At 43.7% G+C, this 14,370-nt stretch overlaps 1 protein-coding gene across 4 annotated transcripts in view; it reads right to left on the reverse strand.

The window, feature by feature from the left end:
- si:ch211-282j22.3 (ER degradation-enhancing alpha-mannosidase-like protein 3) overlaps positions 1 to 14,370 on the reverse strand; it is a 34,104-nt gene that overhangs the window by 13,103 nt on the left and 6,631 nt on the right. For 2 of the 4 annotated variants that reach the window (XM_065004669.1, XM_065004668.1), the window contains exons 7-19: positions 9,525 to 9,659; positions 9,327 to 9,432; positions 8,893 to 8,990; positions 8,200 to 8,325; positions 7,809 to 7,892; positions 7,644 to 7,727; positions 7,393 to 7,517; positions 7,096 to 7,261; positions 6,859 to 7,013; positions 5,124 to 5,235; positions 4,767 to 4,943; positions 3,301 to 3,435; positions 2,781 to 2,946 (exon numbers count right to left, since the gene is read on the reverse strand). In XM_065004669.1, coding sequence (XP_064860741.1) covers positions 2,781 to 2,946; positions 3,301 to 3,435; positions 4,767 to 4,943; positions 5,124 to 5,235; positions 6,859 to 7,013; positions 7,096 to 7,261; positions 7,393 to 7,517; positions 7,644 to 7,727; positions 7,809 to 7,892; positions 8,200 to 8,325; positions 8,893 to 8,990; positions 9,327 to 9,432; positions 9,525 to 9,659 — 1,669 coding nt within the window. The remainder of the gene's footprint in view (positions 1 to 2,780; positions 2,947 to 3,300; positions 3,436 to 4,766; positions 4,944 to 5,123; positions 5,236 to 6,858; positions 7,014 to 7,095; positions 7,262 to 7,392; positions 7,518 to 7,643; positions 7,728 to 7,808; positions 7,893 to 8,199; positions 8,326 to 8,892; positions 8,991 to 9,326; positions 9,433 to 9,524; positions 9,660 to 14,370) is intronic. The other 2 variants (XM_065004671.1, XM_065004670.1) reach the window with 1 other exon arrangement.

A 14,370-nucleotide genomic window follows, 5' to 3' on the forward strand; every position in this document is an offset into this window, starting at 1 on the left:
CTGGATTACTGCAACTCGCTGTTGGCTGGGCTCCCTGCCTGTGCCATTAAACCCCTACAACTCATTCAGAACGCCGCAGCCCGTCTGGTGTTCAACCTTCCCAAGTTCTCTCACGTCACCCCGCTCCTCCGCTCTCTCCACTGGCTTCCAGTTGAAGCTCGCATCCGCTACAAGACCATGGTGCTTGCCTACGGAGCTGTGAGGGGAACGGCACCTCAGTACCTCCAGGCTCTGATCAGGCCCTACACCCAAACAAGGGCACTGCGTTCATCCACCTCTGGCCTGCTCGCCTCCCTACCACTGAGGAAGTACAGTTCCCGCGCAGCCCAGTCAAAACTGTTCGCTGCTCTGGCCCCCAATGGTGGAACAAACTCCCTCACGACGCCAGGACAGCGGAGTCAATCACCACCTTCCGGAGACACCTGAAACCCCACCTCTTTCAGGAATACCTAGGATAGGATAAAGTAATCCTTCTCACCCCCCTTAAAAGATTTAGATGCACTATTGTAAAGTGGCTGTTCCACTGGATGTCTTAAGGTGAACGCACCAATTTGTAAGTCGCTCTGGATAAGAGCGTCTGCTAAATGACTTAAATGTAAATGTAAAAACGATTGAAAAAAATGCATCCCATAAAATTGCAATTGCTGCTCTATGATACAGCCACCAGCATCCATGTGTGATGTTCAATGTAGGTCTACATACCATGAGACTTTTTAAAAGCATTATGCCGTGACATTAACATGTAGGTCTACATACCATGAGACTTTTTAAAAGCATTATGCCGTGACATTAACATGTAGGTCTACATACCATGAGACTTTTTAAAAGCATTATGCCGTGACATTAACATGTAGGTCTACATACCATGAGAGGTCTACATACCTTTAAAGCATTATTTTAACAAAAGCATTATGCCGTGACATTAACATGTAGGTCTACATACCATGAGACTTTTTAAAAGCATTATGCATGGGCCGTGACATTAACATTTTCCTTCAGACAAGTTGATGACTGAAAATGGTGTATTGTGTGTGATGCAAAAAAACACTTCAAACTAAAATGCATTATTATTATTCCATTATTACCATATACCATTATTAATATTATTATTCCATTATTACCATATACCATTATTATTCCATTATTACCATATACCATTATTATTATTATTCCATTATTACCATATTCCATTATTATTATTATTCCATTATTACCATATTCCATTATTATTATTATTCCATTATTACCATATACCATTATTATTATTATTCCATTATTACCATATTCCATTATTACAATATACCATTATTATTCCATTATTACCATATACCATTATTATTCCATTATTACCATATTCCATTATTATTATTCCATTATTACCATATACCATTATTATTCCATTATTACCATATACCATTATTATTCCATTATTACCATATTCCATTATTATTATTATTACCATATTCCATTATTATTATTATTCCATTATTACCATATTCCATTATTATTCCATTATTACCATATACCATTATTATTCCATTATTACCATATTCCATTATTATTCCATTATTACCATATTCCATTATTATTATTATTCCATTATTACCATATACCATTATTATTCCATTATTACCATATACCATTATTATTCCATTATTACCATATACCATTATTATTCCATTATTACCATATACCATTATTATTCCATTATTACCATATTCCATTATTATTCCATTATTACCAAGCCAGCCGCACCAATGTGTCGGAGGAAACACCGTGCACCTGGCGACCTGGTTAGCGTGCACTGCGCCCGGCCCGCCACAGGAGTCGCTAGTGCGCGATGAGACAAGGATATCCCTACCGGCCAACCCCCTTTAACCCGGACGACGCTAGGCCAATTGTGCGTGGCCCCATGGACCTCCCGGTCGCGGACAGCCTGGACCACTGACTGTCTCTAGACCCCTGCGCCACCTGGGAGGCCCCCCAAACCATTATTATTACAGAGAATCAGATGAAAATGTAGGCTTTGCTACCCTCTGCCTTTTGGCTTATTCAAGCTGGTCTCTTAATAAAACACTGCACCTTGAAAACATAAAAAAAGCTCTTTAGTCTTTTGCGGAGTTCATGTCATTTCAGAAACTCGGGACCTCAGAGATAAAATTAACATAAGTTATTTGTGTAGAGATTCCTATTGGTTGATTCTGATACTTCCCAAGTGGGATACTCGAGTATCATCTTTCTACAATGAGTAAGCTAGTCAGAGTTAATGACATGAACACGGCATTTACTCAACTCGCTTTTGAAAGATGGATAGAAATGTAGGAAGCAATCACTCCCCTATTGCTGACTAGAAACTAGCTATAATTTGACTAATAACTCACTAACTAGCAAAGAATATCAACAAATGTGCAAACGCGGCTACATGCGGCTCTGTTCTCAAAACAAGCACATCTACTTGTGACAGCTTGTGTCCGTCAATGCAATAGAATCCTCCGACGATGCGCTCTGCCTAAAACCAAATCACAGTTAGATTTGTTTTTGGTTTGTTGCATCGAAAGGGGCTAATATGTACATTTGATAACAATACCCACAGAGGGAAACAGTGTAAACTAAAGGGGTCAAAACTAGAAAAGTTGAGTGAAGTTCAATCTCGTGCTGGTCTGCTGGTGTTTCTTTTGCCCGGCAGTCCTGGGGGAGCTGGATGGCGTTGAGGCGTGAGAGAGAGAGAGGGGGGGACAAGCAGAATGGGGGGGGGGGGGGGGCGTGTTCCATTTCCTCACCTATGAAGATGACTCCGATAGCCCCAGCCTCCTGTAGCCTGTGGGCCTTGGCAGCAAACATGCAGTCGCCACGCAGTGCCAGGGCAATGTGCCCGCTCAGCTCCTCAGCATTCTCTATGGGTCCACACGCTGTGTAAGGGGAGGTCTTCACGATGCTGCCCTTCACCTGGGAGAGGAAGTTGGATGTTTACATACACTTAGGTTGGAGTCATTAAAACTCATTTTTCAACCACTCCACAAATTTACAAACTATAGTTTTGGCAAGTCGGTTAGGACATCTACTTTGTGCATGACACAAGTAATTTTCCCAACAATTATTTACGGACAGATTATTTTACTTATAATTCACTGTATCACAATTCCAGTGGGTCAGAAGTTTACATACACTAAGTTGACTGTGCCTTTAAACAGCTTGGAAAATTCCAGAAAATTATGTCATGGCTTTAGAAGCTTCTGATAGGCTAATTGACATCATTCGAGTCAATTGGAGGTGTACCTGTGGATGTATGTCAAGGCCTACCTTCCAACTCAGTGCCTCTTTGCTTGACATCATGGGAAAATCAAAAGACATCAGATTCTTTTCTTTTTTTAGACCTCCACAGGTCTGGTTCATCCTTGGGAGGAATTTCCAAACGCCTGTAGGTACCACGTTCATCTGTACAAACAATAGTACGCAAGTATAAAAACCATGGGACCATGCAGTCGTCATACCGCTCAGGAAGGAGACGCATTCTGTCTCCTAGAGTTGAACGTACTTTGGTGTGAAAAGTGCAAATCAATCCCAGGACAACAGCAAAGGACATTGTGAAGGTACTGGAGGAAACAGGTACAAAAGTATCTATATCCACAATAAAATGAGCCCTATAACCTAACCTGAAAGGCCGCTCAGCAAGGAAGAAGCCACTGCTCCAAAACCGCCATTAAAAAGCCAGACTACGGTTTGCAACTGCACATGGGGACAAAGATTGTACTTCTTGGAGAAATGTCCTCTGGTCTGATGAAACAAAATAGAACTGTTTGGCCATAATGACCATCATTATGTTTGGAGGAAAAAGGGGGAGGCTTGCAAGCCGAAGAACACCGTCCCAACCTTAAAGCACAGGAGTGGCAGCATCACGTTGTGGGGATGAGACTGTGAGACTGGTGCACTTCACAAAATAGATGGCATCATGAGGTGGGGAAATTATTTGTATATATTGAAGCAACATCTCAAGACATCAGTCAGGAAGTTAAAGCTTGGTCGCAAATGGGTGTTCCAAATGGACAATGACCCCAAGCATACTTCCAAAGTTGTGGAAAAATGGCTTAAGGACAACAAAGTCAAGGTATTGGGAGTGGCCATCACAAAGCCCGGACCTCAATCCTATAGAACATTTGTGGGCAGAACTGAAAAAGCGTGTGCGAGCAAGGAGGCCTACAAACCTGACTCAGTTACACCAGCACTGTCAGGAGGAATGGGCCAAAATTCACCCAACTTATTGTGGGAAGCTTGTGGAAGGCTACCCAAAATATTAGTTAAACAATTTAAAGGCAATGCTGCCAAATACTAATTGAGTGCATGTAAACTTCTGACCACTGGGAATGTGATGAAAGAAATACAAGCTGAAATAAATCACTTTCTCTACTATAATTCTGACATTTCACATTCTTAAAATAAAGTGGTGATCCTAACTGACCTACGACAGGGAAGCTTTACTAGGATTAAATGTCAGGAATTGTGAAAAACTGAGTTTAAATGCATTTGGCTAAGGTGTATGTATATGTGTAAGTAAGTGAGTGAGTGAGTGAGTAAGAGATTCCTGTAAATACTCTGTACAGTATTGAGACAGACATCCAGAGATCTCCAAAACTAACACGAGTCAATATTTAATTTGGGTCATAAATGTAAGGGGACAAAAGGGTGCATGCCCATCTCTTACAGTATCAATATTTTGAGTGTCATAAAACAACCAAAGAGAAATGAATGTAAGATTCAAGAAAGCTAACCCCGTGCTCCTGCTTGGTAAGGTCCATTCCAAACTTAGCTGGTCCTGCAGTCAGGACCGTTCTACCCAGAAACGGGGGGGATATGAGCTGAACGAGGAGGGGCTCTACTTCTTCCTCCTCTGTGGTCTGGGTCACCTCTGCCACCAGTTTCACCCTGTAAACACCTTTATGTACCTCCTGAAAATAAGTACATTAGTGTTATTAATTACACATTAATGAGACAGGGCAATGTTTCCCTGCTAAACAATAGCTCGCGTCCCAAATGGCACCCTATTCCCTACACAGTGCATTACTTTTGATCGGGCTCTGGTCAGACAATAGAGAGCAAGAAATCAAAAAGCTGCCCACGCTTCTTACCCCCGGTGTCCCTGTTGCCCCAGCCTCGCTCAGTGGGGTGAGGGAGATGCCCATGTTCCTCAGAAACTCCACAGGCTCCATACCGTGGTCGTGAAGCGGCAGCTCGATGCCCCTGCAAACACACACAGACTCATCGGTGGTCAGAGTCACAGGATTAACACAAAGGATGACAGAAGAAGCAAAATCAGTTTTAGTGAATCTGTAGGTCTTTACAGCCACACAAAGTTTTTACTACAAGTGCCTTCAGAAAGTATACAGATCCCCCAACTTTTCCCACATTTTGTTACGTTACAGCCTTAATTCTAAAATTGATCCCCCTCCCCCTCAATCTACACACAATACCCCATAGGGACAAAGAAAAAACGGGTTGGAAATGTTTGCCAATTTATTAAATAAAAAAAACTGAAATATTAAATGTACATCATTATTCAGACCCCAGACCCTTTAGTACTTTGTTGAAACACCTTTGGCATCAAATTTTCTTTGGTATGACACTACAAGCTTGGCACACCTGTATTTGGAGAGTTGCTCCCATTTTTCTCTGCAGATCCTCTCAAGCTCTGTCAGGTTGGATGGGGAGCCATTTTCAGTTCTCTCCAGAGATGTTCGATCGGGCTCTGACTGGGCCACTCAAGGACATGTCCCGAAGCCACACCTGCATTGTCTTGGCTGTGTGCTTAGGGTCGTTGTCCTGTTGGACCTTTACCCCAGTCTGAGGTTCTGAGACAATCTGCTCAGGACCTCAGACTTTCATCAAGGATCTCTCTGTACTTTGCTCTGTTCATCTTTGCCTCGATCCTGACTAGTCTCCCAGTCCCTGCCGCTGAAAAACATCCCCACAGCATGATGCTGCCACCACCATGCTTCACCGTAGGAATAGTGCCAGGTTTCCTCCAGATGTGACGCTTAGCATTCAGGCCAAAGAGTTCAATCTTGGTTTCCATCAGACCAGAGAATCTTGTTTCTCATGGTCTTGAGAGTCTTTAGGTGCCGTTTGTGCCAGGCTGTCATGTGCCATTTACTGAGGAGTGGCATCTCTTCGGCCACTCTACCATAAAGGCCTGATTGGTGGAGTGCTGCAGAGATGGGAGAACCTTCCAGAAGGACAACCATCTCCACAGAGGAACTCTAGAGCTCTGTCAGAGTGACCATCAGGTTCTTGGTCACCTCCCTGCCCAAGGCCCTTCTCCCGATGGCTGGGCAGCCAGCTCTAGGAAGAGTTTCTTGGTGGTTCCAAACTTCTTCCATTTAAGAATGATGGAGTGTTCTTGGACCTTCAATCTGCAGAAATGTTTTGGTACCTTTCCCTGTTTCTGTGCCTCGACAAAATCCTTGGTTTTTGCTCTGATTGCACTGTCAACTGTGGGACCTTATATAGACGGGTGTGTGTGCCTTTCCAAATCATGTCCAAACAATTGAATTTACCACAGGTGGACTCCAATCAAGTTGTAGAAACATCTCAAGGATGATCAATGGAAACAGGATGCAGTTGAGCTCGATTTAGAGTCTCATAGCAAAGGGTCTGAATAATTATGTAAATAAGGAATTTCTGTTTATTTTTAATTCATTTGAAACAATTTCTAAAAACCTGTTTTTCCTTGTCATTATGGGATATTGTGTATAGATTGCTGAGGAATATGTATTATTTTGAATCCATTTTAGAATAAGGCTGTAACATAACAAAAAGGTCAAGGGGTCTGAATACTCTCATTATGACCTCTACACACACACACACCTGACAGGCGAAGCGTGGAAGGCTCGGCCCACCCCAGTCAGGTACTTGTAGCTGTCCCTTATGGTCTTGGCGAAGGAGGGGTTGTTGGGGAAAAGGGTCTGGGTGCTGGGGCAGGAGTAGGTAAACAGGTCTTCCTCCAAGGCAGTGGGCGCTTCCTGAAACATAGAGACACAAAATGGCAGATCAGTTTCAGCTCTTCTGACCATAACGCAACACAACTGTTGGTAACTGCCTCACCGTGTTGTTGCCCCGCCAAGGGGGCTGTGAGGTGGACAGGGAGACAGGCAGCAGGTGGGCCTCGGTGGTGAAGATGTAGTCGTCGATGTCGAAGGGAAGCTGGTTCTTCTCAGAGAACAGAAGGTACAGGTACTTAAACATCTCCGCCAGGAAGAACGAGTCCATCCTACAAAGAAAGGGAATGTTTGAAATCACACGTATTGCTATGTAATTTGAGCTCTCTTGCTCAAAGAGCACCGTGGAATCAGTGGATATGAGCGGAGGTTTTAACCCCTATGATTGGCTGCGATCCCCTACCTGTCCTCGTGGGCCCCCGTGCGGACATCCTGCACAGCTGCAAACCCACAAGGCACCCTGGCATGGGCGTTGAGCTTCTCCACTATGGACTGGCCCACCCTGAGGTAGTAGGGGTCGCCTGTGGCCTGTGGAAGGGAAAACATGGTCTATCCCATTCTCAACCCCTCTCTCAACCAGTTCACTCATGTACACAGAGTATAGCATTACTCTGCACCTTTGGCTTTTCCCAGTGGGAACCCAAACTGCATTACCTTGTAGAGGTAGTAGGTGCTTTCTGCAAACTCTGGTCTCAGAGGGTGTTGACCCCAGTGAACTCTGAACTCGGAGGTGAAAGCCTGCAACGTTAGGAAAAACACAGTCAAGCAAAGCTGAGAGCAGATATATTGACTCAAATGTCAAATGTCACTTTTCCTTACCTCGGGGAGAAACTTGTGCTGCTTGGTGACTTGGTAGAGCATCTCATGGGTCTCTATGGCTGGCTTTAGGTCTCCTCTCAGAACCTATGGCCAAGGGTTGATAATTCAGTCTTACTACGAACGATTCACTTTCAGAGCGTACACCTGTTCATTACAACCCCATTGAAACGGATAGAAACTCAACCAAATAAAATAAATAAAACAGTCTTCTGCGGTAGTGGATAGATGTGTGGTCATGATGATGTCATGATCCAAGCAAAGGGTCTCGTGAATTCGTGTGACATAGTGCAAAAGTGACATAGTACAAAAGTAGTGCACTATAAATGGGGAATAGGAAGGGGCTAACCATGCCAAGTGGTGGCGATGATAGAGGCGGTGTCATGGGACTCACCTGCAGGCCGGGGAAGAAGGCGAGTAGGGAGTCCATCCAGCTGCGGACGCTCACCGTGGGGTTGTGCATGTGCACGTTGAGCAACAACGGAGGCTGGCTGATGTACTTCATGATGGCTCTGTAATGCTGTAGGAGACACAGCAGGCGTCACTAAATACACTCACATGATGTATAGAGTTGATATGGGGGAGGTCAGATCAGTGATGTGACTGAAACCCCGTTTACACTTCATGAATCAGTGTTTCCACTAGGATTTCTCTCAGCAGCGGCGGTAAAGGGGTGGGTGCGTGGCCGCGGCCGAGGCCGGTTTAAGACTCTCATCTTGGCCGCAGAAACAAAATGTTTCTGTTTTTAAGCTAATTGTACACATTTCGTCATGGGGCTGAGAGAAAAACTGCAGTTTCAAAGCTAACTTCGCCACTGCTAAATGCCTATAGGGGAAACACTGACAATAATATAGACCTTGTGATATCTGATAACTTTTATCTGATCACCATCTGGCCACAGTTCATCTGGACATTTACATTTGAAATGAACATGAATGCATATGTTATCTGGTTCTGCAATCTGGATGCCGGTAGCATTTAAATGTAAAAACGCTGTCTGACAAATTGGAGTGTGTTCTCTACAAGCAATAGAGCAAAACTTTGCAATAGATCAGCAGCTAGTGAGAGTAGAGAGATTGGGTCTCACAGTGTTGAACCTCTCCAGGTAAACGTTGTCTCCCAGCAGAACGTAAGCCTTCATCAGGTACTCATAGTAGGAGTCAATGCCAGCCCCCACACCACTGTCTGGATGAGATGCAAGGGACACACTGTAAATATTTATATATATATATTATTATATTTATATATATATAGATTTTGACTGATCTAAAATGGGAATTACAACCAGGCGGAGACACACATATTCAAAACCAAACCCAGCTAGTAGTATTGGAAGTGACTAATGGCTGATATAAAGGAACTGAGAGGGTGTGTCATCACATGGTGCGAGGTGATAAAATGTTTGTTCATCCAGCAACATTTGGACTTTTTAAATGTGAGAGTGGATTGCCATGTGTGCTGGTGTAGGCGAGTGTGTGTTGTCTGTGCGGCTGAGTGTGTGACAGTGGAGCTCTGGCTCACCCCTGCGGACCCAGTCACCATTGTGGATATTAATGACTGTGCCCACGAGGTCACTTCCTCTCTGTCTCTTCTCCCACAGGACGTCCAGGGCTTTCCTAGCATTCTCCTGTTGGGACACAGAAACACATCTTCATACACACCACGGGTTCATAAATACAAAAAAATATATATTTATTATTACTGGAATTACTAATGTACCTCGAACACGGCCTCCCCAGACAGCCGACTGAGAGCAGCAAACTCTAGAATCATGGTCCCTGCACAGGCTGTACAGGTGTCCGACTCAGTGCCTGTGCGTGACAGGGGATTAAGGACCCCGTACCTCAGGTTTACCTGCAAACAAACAGAAGTATATTGTATGCATATTATTGTGGCCTTGGCGGCACAGAATAATCAAACGGTGCGACTGCTCACAGGTGCTTGGGAAGATGGGTCACAACGGGGGACCAGTGTGTGTGTGTGTGGGTGTGTGTGTATCCAAGCTCCATCAGCTAGGACTAGATATTGGCTAATAAAATATTCCCATTCCTGCTCAAGTTGGCATCCCTTCTTAAACAGCCAAACTGTATACTCATTCACACATCAATTCTTGTGTTGGATTCAGGGATGGAAATTCATACAAACTTATATTCCCTTTGTCTACTTGTCCCATTCTTCAATCTTGTCTGGGATATGTTTTAGTTGGCACACCTGTGTGGAGTATTTGATATACAGTGCCAGTCAATAGTTTGGACACGCCTACTCATTCAAGGGTTTTTCTTTATTTTGACTATTTTCTACATTGTAGAATAATAGTGAAGACATCAAACTATGAAATAACACATATGGAATCATGTAGTAACCAAAAGTGTTAAACAAATCAAAATATATTTGAGATTCTTCAAAGTAGCCACCCTTTGCCTTGAGGACAGCTTTGTACACCCGTGGCATTCTCTCAACCAGCTTTAAAAATATATATCTTATTACTTTAAATTAGCACAACAGTTTTCAGCTGTGCTAACATAATTGCAAAACGTTTTTCTAATGATCAATTAGCATTTTAAAATGATAAACTTGGATTAGCTAACACAACGTGCCATTGGAACACAGGAGTGATGGTTGCTGATAATGGGCCTGTGTACGTTTCCAGCTACAGTAGTCATTTACAACATTAAAAATGTCTACACTGTATTTCTGATCAATTTGATGTTATTTTAAATGAACCAAAAATGATTTTCTTTCAAAAACAAGGACATTTCTAAGTGACCCCAAACTTTTGAACGGTAGTGTATATTTTTTCATAACGAGATGCAGTACAACTGAGGTAAAGGTGTTCAAAATGATGTTGGCTGCGGATCTGGTTCTGTACTGTAGGTGGCACCATGAGCTCTTTTTGAAGGAGGACTCCTATCTCTTAAAGCAGTGGTTTATATAGTCCCGTACCCCTTCAAACATTCAACTTCCAGCTGCGTACCCCCTCTAGCACCAGGGTCAGCTGTACCCCCTCTAGCACCAGGGTCAGCTGTACCCCCTCTAGCACCAGGGTCAGCTGTACCCCCTCTAGCACCAGGGTCAGCTGTACCCCCTCTAGCACCAGGGTCAGCTGTACCCCCTCTAGCACCAGGGTCAGCTGTACCCCCTCTAGAACCAGGGTCAGCTGTACCCCCTCTAGCACCAGGGTCAGCTGTAGCACCAGGGTCAGCTGTCTAGCACCAGGGTCAGCTGTACCCCCTCTAGCACCAGGGTCAGCTGTACCCCCTCTAGCACCAGGGTCAGCTGTACCCCCTCTAGAACCAGGGTCAGCTGTACCCCCTCTAGCACCAGGGTCAGTGCACTCTCAAATGTTTTTTGACATCATTGTAAGCCTGCCACACACACACACACACACAAACTATACGATACATTTATTAAACAATAGAATGAGTGTGAGTTGTCGTCACAACCCGGCTCGTGGGAAGTGACAAAGAGCTCTTATAGGACCAGGACACAAATAATAATAATCAATAATTTTGCTCTTTATTTAACCATCTGACATTAAAAAAGCGTATTTGTTCATCGAAAATGGTGAATAACTCCCCACAGGTCAATGAGAAGGGTGTGCTTGAAAGGATGCCCATAACTCTGCAATGTTGGGTTGTATTAGAGAGAGTCTGTCTTAAATCATTTTCCACACAGTTTGTGCCTGTATTTAGTTTTCATGCTAGTGAGGGACGAGAATCCACTCTCACATAGGTACGTGGTTGCAAAGGGCATCAGGGTCTTAACAGCACGATTTTCCAAGGCAGGATACTCTGGCCTCAGCCCAATTCAGAAATCTGTCAGTGGCTTCTGATTAAATTCCATTTTCACAGAACCGCTTGTTGCAATTTCGATGAGGCTCTCTTGTTCAGATATCAGTAAGTGGACTGGAGGCAGGGCATGAAAGGGATAACGAATCCAGTTGCTTGTGTCATCCATTTCGGGAAAGTACCTGCGTAATTGAGCACCCAACTCACTCAGGTGCTTAGCTATATCTCATTTGACATTGTCCGTAAGCTTGAGTTTATTTGCACACACAAAACAAATCATACAATGATGGAAAGACCTGTGTGTTGTCCTTGTTAATGCAGCCAGAGAAGAGCTCCAACTTCTTAAATCATAGCCTCAATTTTGTCTCGCACATAGAATATAGTTGTGGAGCATCCCTGTAATCCTAGATTCAGATCATTCAGGCGAGAAAAAACATCGCCCAGATAGGCCAGTCGTGTGAGAAACTCGTCATCATGCAAGCGGTCAGACAAGTGAAAATTATGGTCAGTAAAGAAAACTAAGCTTGTTCTCAATTTTTTTTAAAACATGTCAATACTTTGCCCCTTGATAACCAGCGCACTTCTGTGTGTTGGAAAAGTGTAAAATGGTCTTTGCCCATATCATGGGCAGAAAATACGAGAGTTCAGGGGCCTTGCTTTAACAAAGTTAACCATTTTCACTGTAGTGTCCAAAACGTCTTTCAAGCTGTCAGGCATTCCCTTGGCAGCAAGAGCCTCTGGGTGGATGCTGCAGTGGACCCAAGAGCCTCTGGGTGGATGCTGCAGTGGACCCAAGAGCCTCTGGGTGGATGCTGCAGTGGACCCAAGAGCCTCTGGGTGGATGCTGCAGTGGACCCAAGAGCCTCTGGGTGGATGCTGCAGTGGACCCAAGAGCCTCTGTGTGGATGCTGCAGTGGACCCAAGAGCCTCTGTGTGGATGCTGCAGTGGACCCAAGAGCCTCTGGGTGGATGCTGCAGTGGACCCAAGAGCCTCTGGGTGGATGCTGCAGTGGACCCAAGAGCCTCTGGGTGGATGCTGCAGTGTTCCCAAGAGCCTCTGGGTGGATGCTGCAGTGTTCCCAAGAGCCTCTGGGTGGATGCTGCAGTGGACCCAAGAGCCTCTGGGTGGATGCTGCAGTGGACCCAAGTGGCGTCAGGAGCAACTACTTGCACGCGTGTCACCTCTCCACTATGTCTCCCTGTCATGGCTTTTGCGCCATCAGTACATATACCAACATGAGCAGCAGCTACGTTTGGCTCCATACGGACCGTTAAGTGGAATTCCCGCGAGAGAGTAACGGTTAATGTGATTGGATGTTAATTATTTGACATTGTATTATTTCGCTGAACACTAGATGGTTTCATTTTATTTTTGGCAGTGAAAACATGGCTACTCAGTCGAGAACAACTTCACCCAAATGTATTGCCCGGTTGGAAAATATAAATGGACTGTTTGAAAATGTGAAGATTAAAAAAAATAATAATAAAGTAATAAAAAAATAAAAAAAGTGACTCGTGTTTTTATTTGGCGTACCCCTCACGGCATTGCCGTACCCTAGTTTGGAAATACCTGTCTTAAAGGATCCATGTATACAGGGATGGTCAGCCACCCAATGGGACGACATCCCACTTTGGGATGGGGAGAGGTTTTAGCGGGTGGAACACTGGAGGACAATTAGAGGTTTACTTAGTGGCAGCTACAGTATGCAAATATCAGATTACAGCTATATGAACAAATATCAGATTACAGCTATATGAACACTCAATTATCAGATTACAGCTATATGAAGACTCAAATATCATGGTACAGCTATATGAACACTCAATTATCAGGTTACAGCTATATGCTATATATTATCAGGTTCAAATGAACACTCAATTATCAGGTTACAGAAGAACACTCAAATATCATGGTACAGCTATATGAACACTCAATTATCAGATTACAGCTATATGAACACTCAATTATCAGATTACAGCTATATGAACACTCAAATATCAGGTTACAGCTATATGAACACTCAAATATCATGGTACAGCTATATGAACACTCAATTATCAGATTACAGCTATATGAACACTCAATTATCAGATTACAGCTATATGAACACTCAAATATCATGGTACAGCTATATGAACACTCAATTATTATGGTACAGCTATATGAACACTCAAATATCATGGTACAGCTATATGAACACTCAAATATCAGATTACAGCTATATGAACACTCAATTATTATGGTACAGCTATATGAACACTCAATTATAATGGTACAGCTATATGAAGACTCAAATATCAGGGTACTTCTTAAAATGGTAAGTTCACAAACATACACTATATTTACAAAATTATGTGGCCACGCCTTAAAATGTGTGGTTTCGGCTATTTCAGCCACACCGGTTGCTGACAGGTATATTAAATCGAGCACACAGCCATGCAATCTGCATAGGAAACATTGGCAATATAATGGCCTTACTGAAGAGCTCAATGAGTTTTAACGTGGCGCTGTCATAAGATGCCACTTTTCCAACAAGTCAGTTCGTCAAACTTCATGAAATGGGTTTCCATGGCCGGGCAGCCACGCAGAAACCTAAAATCACCATGCGCAATGCCAAATGCTGTCTGGAGTGGTGCAAAGTGTGGCGCCATTGGACTCTGGAGCAGTGGAAACGCGTTCTCTGGAGTGATGAATCACGCTTCATCATCTGGCAGTCCGACTGACCAATCTGGGTTTGGCAGATGCCAGGAGAAGCTACCTGCCCCAATGCATAGTG

This window comes from Oncorhynchus nerka, linkage group LG19, assembly GCF_034236695.1.
Source record: "Oncorhynchus nerka isolate Pitt River linkage group LG19, Oner_Uvic_2.0, whole genome shotgun sequence".
NCBI classification, from domain to species: domain Eukaryota; kingdom Metazoa; phylum Chordata; class Actinopteri; order Salmoniformes; family Salmonidae; genus Oncorhynchus; species Oncorhynchus nerka.